The 18,544-nt window shown below is 43.8% G+C and overlaps 1 protein-coding gene across 1 annotated transcript in view; it reads left to right on the plus strand.

Moving 5' to 3' along the window:
- Positions 1-204: 204 nt before the first annotated feature.
- Frmpd3 (FERM and PDZ domain containing 3) overlaps positions 205-18,544 on the plus strand; it is a 78,110-nt gene continuing 59,770 nt past the window's right edge. The window contains 6 exon segments of the mRNA XM_032889455.1: positions 205-270; positions 4,582-4,648; positions 5,007-5,160; positions 9,256-9,410; positions 12,731-12,833; positions 16,193-16,247. Coding sequence (XP_032745346.1) covers positions 205-270; positions 4,582-4,648; positions 5,007-5,160; positions 9,256-9,410; positions 12,731-12,833; positions 16,193-16,247 — 600 coding nt within the window.

An 18,544-nucleotide genomic window follows, 5' to 3' on the forward strand; every position in this document is an offset into this window, starting at 1 on the left:
GCAAAGAATGAGAGAGGAAAGCCATAAGGATAAGTGATCGAACTGGGAAATGAGAGAGGAGAACGGTGTAGAAATTTGTTACATAGTGGGGTTTTTTTTTTTGACTTTTTTTTCTGTGAAAGGGGGCAGGAGAATAGATCAGTAACTTCCAAAGAGATTGTGGTCCATTTATTTTGTAAAGATAGCTTCCATCAGTATGGCAACATGGTTTGGGAAGTGGATATTTTAAGGAAAAGAGTGGATGCCCAAAGGAGTAAAATGCTGGATAAGGTAAGGCAGGTTGGTACCAGAACATAAGCGACAAGGTTTTCCATTGGTGAAAAAAAAAATACTCATCCTCTACTTTAGCAAGGTAAAGTTTTATACATGTGGTGCTCTTTGCATTTAGTGGTAGTGAGATGAGAGTAATCTTATCTGGTGACTTTGTCTTTTGGGTCTCATCCATTGAGACGCCATGAAGTCTCAAATCGAACTGATGGGAAGACTGAGAAAAGAAGAGGAACTGTAACATAGGCGTATTAGAGGGTGAGAACATAGTGGCCACACATCAATGAAAATGTGTGGCAGATCTGCGATCATTAGGTTAACACTGAAATCCAGCTACCCAGCTGTAGAGTGTATTTGAAGATTCCTCCAACTTCTATAGGACTATATACATATGGTTGAGTTCATCAAGGGTGGGTTTTTAATCTGGCAATTATATATATATATATATATATATATATATATATAGAGAGAGAGAGAGAGAGAGAGAGAGAGGATTGGAGAGAATGACTACATGGTCATAATGAAAGACCAAGAACTTACAATCTGGAGAAGAGGGGACTTGAAGCTAAGGAAGTGCTTGGAGGAGAAAAATAGCGAGTAAGCTGGACAATTTGATATTTAGAGAGCTAAAAAAAAAATGTAGAGATGACTCAGGAACAATGAATAAAGAAATTTCCAGGGAATGTGGGAATGAATAGGTGATCATCGTGCATTCTGGTGACTCCTGCAATGGGAACCTTTTGGAAGGAAGTTGGAGGTCTAGTAGATAGCATAGTATGTAGTGGAGTGTTAGCACTCGAGTTCGTACAATAAGTGATAATATCTAGGTAAGATAATGAAGTATGTTAAGTGGAGGGAGTTATTTTCAGTGACATCCTCACCACCTTGTAGATGTTGGATTCACTAATAGTGACATCAAAAGCAGGAGTGGGCACACCATTGGGATAGCTATTATAAAAACAAAACATAAAGAGAAAATAAAATGTTATCTAAAAGGAAGTGGTACAGCCATTATAGGAAGCTTCATGGCCAATTCTCAAAAAAATCAATCATAGAGTTCTCATAATGTCTAGCAATCCCATTTCTAAGTTAAATTAGTCCATTGTTCATTGCTGTACCAAATATCTCAGAGAAGGAATTTTAAAAGAGGATGGAATTGGTTTTGGACCATGGTTTCATAGATTTCAGTGCACAATCGGCTGATTCCACTGACTTTCGTTCCATGGCGCAGCAGAAACACCGTGGAGGAATGTCACAACAAAGGAAAACTGCATACATCGTGGCAACCAGGAAACAAAGACAGAAAAGAGACAATATTGAATTTTTCCATGGCACTCTACTGACATCCTTATTTATCCAAACAAGGCCCCTCCTCCCACTTTCTACCACCTCCCAGCAACACCATCACATTATATATCCAGCACGAGATCAATCCATTGAGTGATTCTGATTCCTGGAATTCAATTAGTTTCCAAAAAAGCAACCAAGTCCTGGAGGTATGAGCCTTTAGGAGAAACTAAAACGTGGGTATAATCCTCCCCAAAAGTGAAATCAAAGCTTCAGCAGATATTTATACATCTGTATTCACAACAACATTATTCGAAGTAACCAAATGTTAGGAACAATCTAAGTGTCCATCAACAGACAAATAAAATGTGGCACATACATAGAATATTACTGAGTCTTAAAAGGAAGGAGGTGCTGACACAGGCTACAATATGGATGAATCCTGAAGACATTATACTCCCTAAAATATGCCAAACACATACATTTCTGTTTCTGAAGAGGAAAGCATTCTGGAGATGGATGGTTGTAAGGGATGCAAAACAATGTGAGTGATTTTAATGTCACAGAACTAACTATACAAGTCAAAATGGCTGAACTTGTAAATTTCATGTTATGCATATTGTACCAAGATTTCTTTTTTAAAAGACTGGAGTTGGAGACGACATATGATTAGGAGCTAAAGTCCTCAGTAACCTTGGGACCTACATAGAAAATCTGCAGGTGACACTGAAGACGTGTGAAGGCTCAGAAGATGGGAGCATTTCAGAAGAAAGAACTAATGTCCTAGAGACAATACTGATAAGTACAGAGAGCCTACCGTCTCTGCAGGCCTGGAAGGACATGAGATTCAGAGAAAGAAACAAAAAATAATTTAAAATATAAGCAGCTTCCACTTAAAAAATGAGAAACTAGGAGCTAAGACAGATCTCTGATGATGAGCAAATAGAAACATAAGAAAGATAGCAAACCTCTAAGCTCTTCCTCAGCCTCCTGATCTGAGATAAAGACCTGGCGGACTTTTCCTTCTACCAGGAGATTCTCCCACCTCACCACCCTGACCCCACCAACTGACCAGTCCTAAACAAGTTTACCTGAAGCCATTGGTCTGCCATTTCACCTTTCTTTGTCAAAGCTAACCAGTCCAAAATGAGGGATGGGGAGCCATTCAAGACAACTAAAAACACTTGAAACTTCCAGGCACCAAAGGGGTCGGATTTTGATTTCTTCATCCCCTGCCCACTTACACGGTACTGGAAGGATGGGTGGGAAGGACCAGGTCTCAGTTCAGAAAGACGGCAGATGGTTTCAAAAGTGAAATGGAGAGCACAGGAGACTTTGCTGTTAACTATGAGCTCCAGAAGCCACAAGGGAAGGGAGAAGACAGGTGGTACTCAATCATAGAGAGGTCAGGACAGGAAACCCCTCTCAGTCAATGATTTTACCTTCTGCAGTTTTAGTTCTTCATTCAACTCGAGCCCAACACCACTAAATGAAAAATTCTAAAAGTAAACAATTCCCAAAATAATTTTATGATAGTACCACCTTAGTTACTGTTCTATTGCTATGTAGAGACACTATGAACAAGGTGGCATACAGGGTAAATGATTTAACTAGAGACTTCTTACAGTTTCAGAGCGTGAGTCCACAGCCATCATGGCGGGTAGAATAGCAGCAGGTAGGCAAGCATGGTGCAGGAGAAATACCTGAGAGTTCTCCATCTGTTCTACAAGTCGGAGGCAAGTCGAGGGTGGGGAGCTGGCAAAGGCTTTCTGAAACTTCAGAGCCCACCCCGCAGTGACACACCTTCAACTAGGCCACACCTCCTAAACAGCCCCTAAAAGAGTTCTACCAACTGGGCACCAAGTATTCAAATATATGAGCCTGTGTGAGCCATTCTCACTCAAACCACCGCAAATACATTGTTACAGTTATCTGGTTTCATTTCATTTCTTTTCTTGAGTCAGGATTCTCATTGTATACCCAAGGTTGGCCTGAAACTTGTTATGGTAGCGCAGAGTGATCACAAACTCCTCATCCTGTAGCCTTAACCTCTGGAGTACTGGGATTACAGTTGGACACCGATAAAACCATCTTCTCTTTTATTGTTGTTAATCTTCTACTGTGCCTCACATTTTAAATTAAACATCATAGGGTTGTAGGTACAAGAAAATAACTACAATAAACAGTTTGATATTATCTTTGATTTAAGGTAACACTGGATGAGGGGGTTGCCTTAGAATATATCCTGTGAGTAAGAGGAAGTCAGTTCTGTGCCCAATGTCCCTGATGTCATTTACTGGTATGGTGGCTTCAAAGATGGCCGCTCTTAAAGACAGCACTGAACAGCCCTTGATTCAACCTGGAAGGAACAGTCCACTGAGTTGACCTCACTACAATTTGAGAAGCTACTAGGTCCATAGGTTCTTGTCAAAAAAAAAATCATAGCAAAATTGGCAGAGCTGTGTTCATGTTGCAGGTCCACGTGGCTTATAAGTGTATATTCTTTAGCAGGTTGTATGTATCTCTCTTGTCTGTTTCCTTATCTGTAAAATAGTCATACTACTGCCTAGCTCAGGGGCTTGCCATAAAGATGGACGGGGATAACATGTGGCTAGACCCTAGAGCATGGCAAATCCTCAGTAAACACCTAATGCTTTACCGTATCCTTCCTTTCAACATCTAACTTACCTGACTCCCAGACGTCTCTAGTAGTTGAGCTAATCCTCGACTGAGCAAATTCTCCAGTAGAGCCAAATAGATCTATCCCTACTTTTCTTCTCCTTACCCTTGCCTGTCTCATTTCACTACTGTTTAGAGCTCTCCATATTCATCCCTCAGATAAATCTGACTCAGCCATCCAGAGCTTTGTTTACATAAATTAATGTGTTCCTCAGAGATGATAATGGGTGTTTTTTTTTTTTTACTGATATGGTTTTTAGTATTTTTGAACGAAGGTCTCGTGTAGACTTGGCTGGCTTCTGTAGCTGAAGATGACCTTGAACTCTTGTTCCTGTTTCTTTGTTCCAGTTCTTTAGATTGTACACGTGTACCACCACCCCTGGCGACAGTCGTGTTGTAACTGGGACCTTCAATGGTGCAACAAAACAGAATAAAAACACCTCAACTCCCCCAACCTGACTGGGGTCCTCCTATTGTCTAAGGATAATGTCCTTGCATCCCAAATTATAGTTAGTAGTGGTATCGCCCTGGAGAATGTCAGACTGTCAGAGCTGACTGCAGACCTGCTGCCTCAGAATAATTTGGTAATACCCACACATGACCCATGTGCACGTTAAAATTTGAAGAGCAATCCACAGTAAGAAGCGGTCAGCTGAAATGAGGGGTGAGGGCACCTTTACAAGGGGAAAGACTTCTACACCCAGAGGAACTATTTCAGAGCTCCAGGGATAGGACTCCCATTACTGCCACCTGAAGTCTGTGGCGTCTCATAGGGACCCAGCTGCTTACCTGCTGTGCTGGATTGTTGGAGCTTCCAGAAGAGTCAGGCTCCAGTTACTGGAATCAGAGGGCTAATTGGCGCCACATGGCTCCAAATCCTGCCAGTTTCAAGGAGAATGACAAGGCTCCCCAAGGAGCCAACCAAATGTAAAGAAAAAAGGAGCCAAAGGCAAGGAAGGATGGAGAAGTAAAAGCCAATGCCTGGAAATGTAACTGTAACATTTTAGTTCTCATGCCCCAAAGCGTAAAAAGATAGAGCATTCGCTCAGAACCATTTCATTGCCCTGTCAGTTCATCTGTCTTTAGCCTCATCCATCCAGTTGTTAGCTTGAACTCCAGCTCTTGGTTTCTCTTTGGTCAGTGACGGAGGTCAGGTTGGTCTGCAGAGGAATCAAGGCATTCAACTGCAGTCAGATTGACTGATAATTGGACCAAGAAATGGGCTACCTGGCTAACGAAGAAGCAGAATGCATTGTGAGGCTGTTTCTTGAAATGAAAGGGTATGACGTTGGGTGAAGATTCATTTTTGGCTCCCTTTCTCTGTTCCTCTGGTCACCCTGAATAATGCTACCCATAATATTGTCACCTCTACATTCATGTCATATACTTAACCTTCTAAGTGCTTCTTGTCTGTGACCATGATCTCATTTCATTCTCCCCAACAACTCAAAGTGAACAGGATCAGAGACAGGTTAATTATAATGTATGCTGAGCACCCAGGCCTAGCCAAGATGTGGCATTCTATTATTTACTGGGTTTGAGCCGTCTTGCAATGGAAATTCTGGGTGGTCAAGGGTACCAAAGTCTGACAGCATGTAGCTGGTAGTGCTGGGATTTCGGGACCTGCCAAGGAGATTTGGCTCCAGCTGGATCACGGATGTGCTCAGCTTCTGAGGATGTCTGCTCCTTTACCTTGAGGGCTGGGGGAGGAGCAGACACCTCACCTCTTTGGCAGGACAGATAGCAGCTGTGAGGGGATAATGGATGTGAAAGTACTTTTTCTCAAATGAGGTAATAGGTGTCAATATGCAAAGAAGCACATGGGTTAAAAGGTTGTTACTATGAAACAGAAGGAAAAGGCTAGAACTTGTTCTTGGATCACTGAATGGAGACGACTACCCTAGTGTAAGATGAGCAGGTACTTAGAGACATTGGGTAGCAAAAGGGACAGAATGAAGGTGTTGCATGTTTGGGAGCAAAGGACAGAAGTAAATAGCCTATGCCAGAAATAAAGCAGTGAAGGGCTTATGAGCTCTGGTTGCTTCATAATTTTCTCAGGGTTACCCTGTTTGGAGACACCAGAAGCCAAGTCAAATTGCCTAGTTTCCACAGGAAGGCAGTCATATGGCCTTTGGAGAGCTAAGCTCCTCTCATCTATCACTGCTTGCCTTCAGTGACACTCCCAAGTCTCCAGACACTTAGCAAATTTCAGAGGGACTGGGCTTCAGACACTAAAAAATGCAAACCTTAGGAGGAAAGGAAGACCTTCCATGTGGATTCTAAAATGGCCTCCTGGGTCTGTTAATAGAGGTTTTTCCCAAGATGTGTGGGAAGGCGTAGGTACTGAGAGGCATCACATACTTGTAGAATTGGGAAGGATCCAGTTAGGGATAGTTAGTTCAGCTCTGGAACAACCTTAATGAGGAATGAAATGTGATTACATTTCACCTGGAGCCATCACTTCTGTGATGAAGAGTAGCTTTGTCCCCTGTGAGAGAAAGAGAGAGCTTGGGTTCCCATCTCTCTCCACACTCTGTCCTTTTCTGGCCAGCCAGAAACATCTTCCATACCCTCCATGGCCCCTTCTCCACCCTTTCCAACCTTTCACTGAATGTACAAGGTTGACTTAGTTGTCAAATTTATCCACTGGTCAAATTTATCCACTGGTCTCAATCGCACTCTAATTTTTCTACACATCAGATGCTTGTCCTTTCTCTTCCAGCTAGACTGGTGAGACTTGTAGCTCTTCATAGCCAAAGACCTAAAGCTCCTCAGTGTTCTCAGGGATGGGCTGTCTGAGTAGGTACTCAACAAATACTCATTGACTGAAAATTGTGGGTGAGAAGAATAAAGCAAAACATGTCACTAAAGGCTCTCAGCTCATTTGTTGCTCTGGCTCCAACAGCTGTTACTATGTTTTCATCAGTACTGGTGGTGTGGTACCTCAAGGGCCACTGAAGACTGAAGTGTCTCCAGCTTCAGAAAAAGAAAAGTGGGGAGAATCTGGATTATTAGTGGTTGGGATGGGAAGCTGAGTTGAGAACACTACAAAATACTTCCTTGTCATGCTTGCAGCCTCTTTGGTGCCCACACCACGGTCTGTGCAGCCCAACAGGTTCTCAATCATCCACTCTGCCCCACTTGGTACCCACATTGGCAACCAGTTTATGTCATCCCAGGAAGAGGCTGCTTATTGTCTCGGAGACTGGATGACAGGAGACAAAGGCTCATTTGAGCAGCAACCTCAAGACTGAGGCAAGATGGTAGCCCAAGACAGTGTTCTCTGGCTCACTTTAAATCCAAACTTGTGCCTACCAGCAGAAACTGAAGTCAGAAAAACAACTCAGGTCACACTCTCAAAGAGTTCCTGTCTCCAAAACGTCCTTATCCAGGACAATAGCCAAACCACTGCTGCTTTGTGCCTTTCAGTTAGAAAGAGTTCATTTCGTCTTACAATGGTAGGAAGGAAGGAGGGAGCCAGCTTCTAGATTTGCCTTGTAGAGGCTTGCCCTGTCCTAGCATCCCTTTCTACCTCCATAGGGGATAAGAGACCTCCATGGTCTCCAGGCCATGTTAGGTACAGTTAGAGTACATGTGGCTGCAATCGTATCAGCCCTGGTGGCGGAGAGAACTAGCTGCAAGGTCTTTGCTGGACTATCATTTATCTTGTATACAACTGTTCCAGATCTCATCTCCTCCACAAATAGTCAAAAGCTTACTCTAATTAGTTGGTTCCTGATAAACAACCTAACTGCTTGAACCCACCTGCCACTGAAGTATTTGGTATTTTCAGTCAACAATGCATCGCTCTTCCAATGTCAAAGCCTCCCACATCCTTTACAGACCTTGTACTAGTTTTGATTAATTAACTCCTACTCCTCTGTTTTGAAGGACCCTGGATAGAATTTTAGAGAATAGCTATACTGAGGTAAGGAACCTAGATTCATCTGCTATGCCTGAAATTCTGAGGATACAGGGGAACCAATCAGGTTGCTAAGATGCAGAGCCCCTTCTCTCTGGCCCTCTCTCTTCCATCTCTGGCCCTCTCTCTTCCATCTCTGCCTGATTTGTCCTTCTCCTAGACCCTCATTTCCTGTCTTACTAACTCCCTTGTCCCTGGGACCCAGTGTTCCACAAACTCCACTGTCCTTAAACCCACATTCCTCAGGGCTCTTCATCCAAATGCTACACCTGGGCCTATCAGCCTGAAGTACGGTCACTCTAGCCCTTGGTGTAGAAGCTTTTATTCAGCTTTGTGAGGTGATAACCTCCAGGAGCTTACGTTGTAAGCATCAAGAGAACAACCTGGAATCTTCCCCAGCTGTGAGGGAAGTGTTTCCTCTTCCCCAGCCTTGGCTGGGTTTCAGATCTGTCAGGGAGCCTCAAGAAGCTCCGCTTCTGGCCCACAGGAGCCATTTTCCAGCTGTCCCATTAAGTGAAATAAGTTGGCATTATATACCATTGTGTAAAGTAATGGTCCCAACATTAGCACGCTTTTTGTTTATATATGCCACCTAAATAGTTCCTTTTTATATATTACCTAATAGACATTAAAGTTTAAAATTGCACAAGGACTTCATGAAATGTTCCCTATTCTCGAATGACTTCACATTTCCTTCCCCAGTTATTTGCCTGCTTTTGTGGCCTATTCCCTCGGGGGGGGTTAGATTTCTTTAGGGAGTTAATAGCCAATTAAGATAGGTGATACCAGTTAACTTCAGAACAATACATGTGCATGTGGGCTTCTTCTAGAGTCCCAACACCATAGAGAATGAGTGTGACTTGTAATTCCTGTGGCACCAGTTTCTCCTGAAGACAAGTAGCTTCTCCTTCCTAGCTCCCTCTTACTCCAGTATGAGCTATGATGGTAGTCATCGCTTCAGCTTGTCCCAAAGCATGTAGGGAATTAAGTTGTGATCTCCCAGGTATCATAGCCAGAACCATAATTGATGTCCCTCCCAGCTGGTTTTGAGGCTTAGTTCCCTTTGCATCTTTTTTGCTCCTATCTTCCCCTCCCCCCAGTCATGTGATGCAGGAAGAGAGCGCAAATGATATGGAATGTGTGCAGCTGCCAGCAAAGACACTGCGACAAGTGACCATTCACCGAGACCCTATAAATGGCTTTGGCTTCGTGGCTGGCAGTGAGAGGCCTGTGGTGGTTCGATCTGTGAGGCCAGGTAGGTGTCCCTCAGAGGGTACTTCCAGCCCCTGGCTTTTATCTTCAATACCTACCTATCTTCCAAGAAAGCGGAGCATCCAAGTATATGGGATTACAGGGTAATTTACCAAGAGTAGGTAAAGATTTACCAACTAGTGACAAACCACTGAGGTGACTTGGAGCCTGAGACGAAAACTGCAGTTAAGAAAATTTGAGGAAAAAAAACAAAACAAACCTTCCCTTGGCACTGAATATGCATAGGAGAGATGTCATACCTTGGACGAGAAAGTACCATTCAATTTAATTCAATGAGTATTTATAGAATGCCTACTCTAAGCCCAGCAGTGTTGCAGGGAAGCGCAAGACATGGCTTCTGTCCTCAAGAATCTGGGGGCCAGAGAGATGCCTTAGTGCATCAAAGCACTTGCTGTGCAGGCTGATGGCCTAAGTTTGATCTCTGGAACCCACATAAACATGGAAGAATCAACTCCACAAAGATGTTCTCTGATGCACACACACACTCAGAGAGAGAGAGACAGAGAGACAGAGAGAGAGACAGAGACTCAGATGGGTGAGGAGGAGTCTCTAGGCTGTGAAGACTGAGAAAGATGAGCCATGTTCTTTATTTCTTTTTCTTTAGTTCTCAGGGCAAAATCTACAAGGTAAGAGGCACCACTACCATTTTACAAATGTGGAAACTGAGGCAGAGCAGGGTCAGTCACCTAGGGAGCAGCTGGACAAGTGTTTGCTCAGAGTCTGTCTAGTAGGTGAGGGGCAAGTTGGGCTTGAAAGGGACCACATGGGATAGAAAAAGGAATGAGCACCCTGCCCACAAGCAGAAAGCCCTGCTATCATGAATGAAATAGAGCCAGAGCACGGTTCTGTTTGAATCTCCTATGCACTGACAGAAAAGACCTTTATTTCTCCCTTGCTAGGCCCGAGGCTTGAGATGTTTACAATGGTTTCTCACTCAGTCAAAAGGAGCAGCCAGAGTACGAACCGGTCTTGCAGAAATTTGATGAATTTCACTATCCTCAAAGGAAAAGGAAAAAATATTTTTCTGTAAACTCTCTTCAACTGGAGGGCACAAGCAAACAAAATTCAATACAGGAGTTTGTGGTAACGTAAGGCTCCTGAGTCAGTCATGCAGTTTGGCAAAAATGGTTTTGTCTTCTGATCGGAAATCAAATTTGTCTTGGAAAGAAGGCATAGGTAAATCTTAGTATAACAACAGACCACAAGGAACCCCTACTTTAACTTCAAAGTTAACAGAATTTCAAGACTGGCAAAAAGCCCTCCCTGAATCCCATCCCTGAAGAAGGAAAGGAAATAGGTAAAGTAGCCTCCTCCTAAGAGACTGTGGTTTTCATTTTATTGGCTTTTTGTTTGTTTTGGAGACAGGGTCTTGCACAGCCCTGGATGACTTGATATCAGCTATGTAGCCCAGACTGGCTTTGGACTTAAATAATTGTCCTGCCTCAGTCTCTCTCCAGTGTTAGGGTTATAGGCATGCACCACCACATCCAGTTTATGTGGTCCTGCAGAGTGAGCCCAGGACCCAGTGCATGCTAAACAAACACTCTACTAACAGACTTATATCCCTAGACAAATAGTTGTTTTTGACAGAAATGGATAGAAGGAATAGACCAAATGGAAGATCCAATAACCACCATTTATCCATTTCTCACGAACAGTGATCATCTGTTTTGTAACCTTTGTTTTGTTCTATTGGTGAGACAACCTTTTATGCAGCCCAAGGTGGCCTTTAACATGATGTGGGATTCAGACTGGCCTTCAACTCCTGATCTGCCTACCTCCACTTCCCAAGTACTAGGATCGCAGGTGTGAGCCGCTCTACCTGGCTTAGTCAGCTATTTTAAGTACTAGACATTCATCATCTCATTTATCTTCCCACCATTCTTATGATGTATGGGTGCTGTCATTTTCTCAGTTAACAGATAAGCGACTAGGAGACAATTCAAAGTCTCACTCAAGGTCACACAGTTAGCAACTGCAGGATTAGAGTCCAGTTCAGTGGCTGGAAAGAGTATGACTGTCAACCGCACGCCTACAATTCCTGAAGTCACTGAGCTGGCAGGACGCATGCCCTACTAAATTCCCTCGCTGTTCCTTTGGTGACTCCTTCTTGCTGTGCCAGCACATGAGTCCCTGGCTCCAGAGCCATTGATATATGCTCAGGTGACTCTTTTTATTTTTGTACTTGTATTTTGGACCTCACGTATGCTGGGCTAGAACAAATCCTTACTTCTCGACTGTCTTCACACAGGGTCTTGTCACAGGGTCTTGCTAATTTTCCCAGACTGGCCTTGAACTTACTTTTAGTAGCTCTGGCACTCTTGAACTTCAGATCTTCCCATCTCAGCCTCCCTAGCAGGTGGGATTGTAGGCCTGTGCCATCACACCTGGTCTTGAGTGACATATTTGCTGTGTGTATGTTTTGGGGGGATAAATAGGCAGCACATTTCCTTGTAGAGAGTAAAGTTGGAAGCTGGCCTATTAAAATGGCCATAAATAACAATCAAGGTCATGCTGGATCTGACTCCTTACTCTCTCCCAGTTTCTGAAAAGATTTTTTTTCAAGAAAGAAAAAGAAGGAAAAGAAGGAAGGAAGAACATTTTCCTAGATAGCAGAGGCAGCACAGCCCATGATACCTCTCTGTCCCACCCTTTACCCTAACCAAGGCATATAGCTTCCCCACAGATCTGTTCTTAACCTCACCACAGGAGATGGGAAGGGAAACTGGGAAAGGCAGCAAGCGGATTCCCTGCTGCCTAAGGGACCTGTACTTTGTTTACACATTTGTAATGGATAGTGTCCCTCAATGTTGGAAAATGTTAAACCCTATAAGTCTCAAAATCCATTCCCCCTCTCCAAGCATAGGAATAAATATGAATAATATTGAAGTGAGAATATTCTTCCCTCTGCTCTTGTCATTGTACCCACCTCCAGCAGTCTGGAAGCCATTCGTTGTACCTGAGTAAATCTCTCAAATGAGACACAAGTCTCTGTTCCTCTTTAGAGCCAGTCAGGCACTTACCAACCATGTGTGAGCTTGGAGACGTGGGCTCCGATACCACGCTTTGCTAAAGGAGCTATACTCCATTCTCTCTCTTCATCCCTCTGTCCTCTATGGGCAGAAGCCAGAAGTAGAACAGCTCTGCCACCACACCTCAGTCTCCATCATCACCTCAGAATTCCTCCACTGGAGTTCTCTCTCTTTATTGGCTTGACTCCCTCAGGCACCATGGCTTTTGCCTAGATGTGCACTTTCCTGGCAGTAGCTCTGAGCCCTCATGCCTCTCTCCTCTCCTCTGCAGGAGGCCCCTCTGAGGACAAGCTCCTGGCTGGTGACCAGATTGTGGCTATTAATGAGGAGGACGTGAGTGAAGCCCCCAGGGAGAGGTTCATAGAACTCATCAGGTAACAGGGGCCTCTGGGGCCTTGACAGGAACTGAGCAGTGTCTCTACCCCGGTCCCACCAGTAGCAAAGGGCTACCCGTATTCTTCAAGGCCTTAGGGAAGAACCCTCTGAGGAAGAACAGTTCCAGCTAGAGCTTCTGGCCAACTACAACTGTGGGTATCAGCCAATAGAAGTCACCACAGGCCTCATATACTCTGCCAGTGACATGAGTAGACAAAATGATGTGCCTTGCTGCTCTGTCCTACCCAACTTTTCTCTGCACCCAAGCCCTTTTGCTTTGGAGTTTTGAAGTTTTGGAGTTACTGTGCAGTGGGACGTGCCAAGTGATTGATGAGAATCCAACACACACACACACACACACACACACACACACACACACACACATACATGCACACACACCAGAGGGGGGTGGAGAGAGAGAGAGAGAGAGAGAGAGAGAGAGAGAGAGAGAGAGAGAGAGAGAGATTGGTTGGATTAGTTGGTTGGTTGGTTGGGGGTTGGTTGGTTGGGGGTTGGTTGGTTGGTTGGTTGGTTGGTTGTTTTGGTTGGTTGGTTGGTTGGTTGGTTGGTTGGTTGGTTGGTTGGTTGGTTGGTTGGTTGGTTGGTTGGTTGGTTGGTTGGTTGGTTGGTTGGTTGGTTGGTTGGTTGGTTGGTTGGTTGGTTGATTGGTTGGTTGGTTGGTTGGTTGGTTGGTTGGTTGGTTGGTTGGTTGGTTGGTTGATTCTGTCCTCAGTATTCATGCCACTGTAATGTCTTCAACAGATGATGGGAGCCACTGAGAAAGAAAAAGTCTCAGTCATTCATGAATTCAGAGTAATCAATCTATTTGCCCACCCCTTACATTCACACATGTGCATACAGATACACACACACACACACACACACACACACACACACACACACACCTTGTCCCATACTACATGCTCACACCTTTGCATAGTTTTCTTCATAAGAAATAGGATAAAAGTGAGGACTAACTAAATTCAGTGAACTAACTTCAGTTTGGAGAACTTTGGTTTCTCTCTCTCTCTCTCTCTCTCTCTCTCTCTCTCTCTCTCTCTCTCTCTCTCTGCCGTATGTAATCTTCCTTCATCTTTGCATCTGCCTTCTTCTCCTGTACTTGGTTCAGAGTGTTTTCTTCTCTTCTATCTTTTCGAAAGTCTCCACAGCCCACCTGTTCCCAGAGACACTCCCTAACTTTCAGAGGCTGACTTTGCACTCTGTGTACAATACAACAGGCTCCTATCTGCTTGATGGGTTTTGGAATTCTGGGCTCTGTCTTCTTTGTCATATACCCCCTGTAGCTCCAAATACCTCTGGTCCCTAATGACCCTTGTTTGTCTCTTCTTCAAGTTCAACTCTCTTTTATATTGCCCTACTCCTCACATTATCCCCTTCACCCTCCACTACTACACCAGGACAGCAAGAACTCCCCTTTACCCCATTGTTACGTATGCTGGAGTTCTTTCAGCCAGGCCCCTCAGAAGTCCTTCTTTGTTTCTAGTAGATATCGTCATATCCTAGAGCCAAGTAGTCCAATTTTGAGAGGAATTCTGGAGCTCCTTCAGTGTAAAAACAAACCTTACTCTTTTGATAACTCAGGTGCTAATGGCTCATTCATTCATTCATCCATTCGCCCAATGAATATGCATTATTGTCTACTATGCACCAGATACTACTTTAGGCATTGAAGACACAGCAGTGACTAAGAGACAAAACCTCTTGGCTCATTAGCATTTGCAATCTAGTGAAAAGAAACTCCACTAACAGGGAACAGGGTAAGTAATTGTATGTGCAATATATAAGAAATAAGTAAAGATTTTGAAGGTCAGATTTCTGGGCACAAGAGTGAAGAATGTAAACTTAAACGGTGTCCACTATTGGCTTCATTGAGAAGGTGTTGGGGTTGGGGATTCAGCTCAGTGGTAGAATGCTTGCCTAGCAAGCGCAAGGCCCTGGGTTTGGTCCTCAGCTCCGGGGGGTGGGGAGGTGTCATGTGAAGAAAGACTTGGAGGTGGCAAAGCCATTGGCGAAAGAAGAGCTAGTGTAAAGGTTCTTAAGACAGTACTATGTCATCCCTGAAGGAGGAACAGGGGAGATGCCCCAGGAGTCTGGTAAGATAAAGGATGAAACATTGTGGAAGAAAAGTCAAGATTGTGGAGAGTCCTATAATTCACTGTAAAAACTGTTTTTCTTTGTAATGGAATGGGGAGACCTGGCAAGGACTGGAGCAGGTGACCAAATGTCCCTTCTCTATTCAAGATGAACTGCTTCCTGAAGATTCTCCCTATAATCCAGATCTTTGCTCTGGTAACTTTCTAGATCTCAGAGTTGCTTGGTCAATGGACTTTGCCTCAACAAATGTAGGAAATGTTCACTAGAAGTCCTTAGACAAGAGTCGTAGGCAAAACATGAATAACCAAAATCAAGATAGATTTCATATTGTTGTTCCTGCTGGTGGTGGTGGTGATGGTATTTGAAAGAGGGTCTTACTGTGTAGTCCATGCTGGCCTCAAACTCATGATCTTCCTGCCTCTGCCACCTAAGTACTAGAATTAAAGGTGTATGGGTTAGACCCCGCATGACTCTCCTCGAATGCCTTTGAATAAACATTTGAAAAAGGCCAACAAGAAGAGGGAAAACTCCTTCAGGAAAAAATAGTCCCATTTCACTCAGTTATTTTAAAAAATTATATATTCCTGGGAGATAATTTTCATAAGCCACAGCCTCTTTGAACGTTGGCATAATTCTTGTCGGAAGAGTTTTGGATTCTTCATCCTTTTGAATATTTGCTATGTGGAGAGTCTGGGTTTCCATCTGTTGCTCCCTGGCTCTCATTTCTTCATCCCTCAATTAAAACAAATCTGCTGAGTATGAGTCACAATGACCAAATGACCTCCTTTGGGTTTTTTCTTTGAGTTTCTCTTCTCACTTAAATACCAAATTGCCAATAACCATCGTACATGGTTCCCAGGACTCTCTGGCTGTGTGCCCTTTGAGTTCTATAATTCAGGCCTGTAGTTTTCCTTGAGAATTTTTCTAGTCTACAGATAAAATTGTACCTAAGGTTTGGTGATTTCTACAGAGCATGTAAGAAGGAATATGAAAAGAAAACCTGAGAAATGTCAAGCCCAGAGGTAATGCTAATACCGTTGCTGAGCACCCGTATGAACCAATACGGATGGTTTTTGTGTCAGCCTCCACAAATGATGAGAAGTGAGGCATCCATGCAGATCCTCAGATTACCCTCTGTCCTAATCCATATACCTGAATGCAACCCAAGGGAACATTCTGGTGTTGCTTCTTGTACTAGATGAATACCTAGTGCATGATATACTGCTCTCCTGTTCTCTCTTCTCTCCGTAGGGAGTGCTAATGAATCCATCGTTCTTACAGTTCTGCACACTCATCAGGTGAGTGAGCCTCTGTGCCATCTGCCCTTCATCCTGCCTCCTGCCTAAGAAGACATGACCCCATCATGGAAATCAGCACTCTAGGGTGAGAAGAGGGATCAGAAACCTAGGAAGGATGAGAGATCAGAAATCTAGGAAGGAAGAGGGATCAGAAAGTAGGGCAGACACGAGAGGCACGGATTTAGGAGTGAACTTAAACATGCTTATCTACTCCCATACCCAAGGCTGAAGATTTTTGAAGAGCTGGGTAGAGCTGTGCTCTAGAAACATGTCCTCTGCTTTGCCAAGTTAAATTGCTCACTGCCACTGTTTAGAGTCTGTTTCCCACCATGTTTTTGCTATGCTCCACTTGAATGCACCCATCTCCCACAATGTCCTGGCAAGCAGTGGGTACTACTTTTATTCATCCACATGAAGACTGAGTGGCTGGCCTATGATGTGTGAGAGCTGATACTACATTGAAGCATTTCATAAAAATGGTTGGGATGGCTGGAGATGAAAACAATAGAATACTTGTCTACCACGCTCACTGTCCTGGGTTAGACTCCTGGTACCACACAATTAATTAAAAACCAAAGTTGTGCCAGATGGGCTAGCTCACACCATTAATCCCAGCACTTGGAAGTCAGAGGAAGGTGGATCTCTGGGATTTCTAAGCCGGCCTAGTGTACATAGCCAACTTCAGGCCAGCCACAGTTATCTAGTGAGACAGAGTTGGGCCAGAGCTTCCATTTTCTCCTGATACATTCAGGAACTGGCTCTGTGAGTCCCCTTTTCTAATCTGTAAATTGAGGTTTGAAGTTTTGAATGTTTCCTAAGCATGCATTATCATAATAATAATAATCAACACTACTGCTATTAGAAGTTAAAAGCTCCAATTTCCCTCTCCTAGACGTTGGATTAGATCAGTGTCCATATATCTTGATAGCAACCTTGACTTAAATCAACCCAGATGCAAAACTTCTAAACCTCACTGTACCTCCAGCCTGTATGCCCTTTTCTAGTGTCACAAAACTCTCTGGTACCACAGCACTGATGGTGCACCGCATTGAAGGAGACAGAACCAAATCTGCACCATGAAAGAAGAGCAGAATTTCCTTCCCAGATATCCAGGCACCAGATACAGATGGGGGCAGGGGGGAGGATTTTTCTGTAAAGCCAGAAATGGAGCACTGGGGCAAGCCTGGGCTCACAAGTCAAGAAGCATGGTTCAACTCGAACCTGGAACCCGCTACCTTGCTCTATGGTATGCAGCTCTTTTCAGGCTTACACATACATGTGAACACACATATTTGCATATACACACTCACTCAGCACCTGCACATAGCATTCCCACACTACAACAATGTGCACAATACCCCAGGCAAACAGGCTTTTCTTTCTTGCATCTCTCTACCTCTGAGAAAACAAGCCCTGGGCCTCTGTGAACATTAAGAATAGTCCTTTCCCCACTTTACTGCACAATGTGTATTGCCTAGTGAGCAGTGGCAGTCAATCCCTACCTATCCTGTCTTGAAAATAATGACTCAAAACAGGCATTTTGTAAGGTTAACATTTATTATGATGGTTGAGGCATAGTAGGCCACACCTGTAATTCCAACACTCAGAAGGCAGAGACAAGAGGATCCGTTGAAGGGCATTCTCGGCTACATAGTGTTTTCTAGGCCAGCTTGGGTTACATGAGATCTTGTATCCATTTGCCCTGTCTACAATTAGAGGTGCAGAGTTGCTCTGTTAATGTGATCTTTTCAAATGTCACCTTTTCGAAAATGCTTTTCTTGACTACCCCTGACCCTTTTTGGTGTTTAGAGACTGGGTTTCTCTGTGTAGTCCTGGCTGTCCTGGAACTCACCCTGTGTGACACTGAGTGTGACACTCTGTTGTCAAACTCAGAAATTCCCCTGCCTCTGCCTCCAGAGTGCTGGGATTAAAAGTGTGCACCACCATGCCTGGCTTGACTCCAGTTTCTGAATCAGCATCTATCCATCATTATCTCTAGCTACTGATTAATTTTTCCTCAAAGCTCAAACAACTGTATTTTAAAAGCTTTTCTTGTGAACTAATTGTAGCCACAGAAAGTTGCAAAATTAGTATAGAGACACTTCATGTGTATTCTATAGCCTGTTGTTAGTAATGGGTACATCTTCCGTAAGTATAGAACGTAATATCATAGTCAGGAAATCAGAGCAATGTCTCATGCCTGCAGCCTCAGCACTTCAAAAGTCAAGAAATCTTGAGTAACATGCGAGCAGCATGATGTATTAGTCACGGTTCTCTAGAGGAAAAGACTTAATAGA

The sequence above is a fragment of the Rattus rattus genome, chromosome X, assembly GCF_011064425.1.
Source record: "Rattus rattus isolate New Zealand chromosome X, Rrattus_CSIRO_v1, whole genome shotgun sequence".
Taxonomy (NCBI): domain Eukaryota; kingdom Metazoa; phylum Chordata; class Mammalia; order Rodentia; family Muridae; genus Rattus; species Rattus rattus.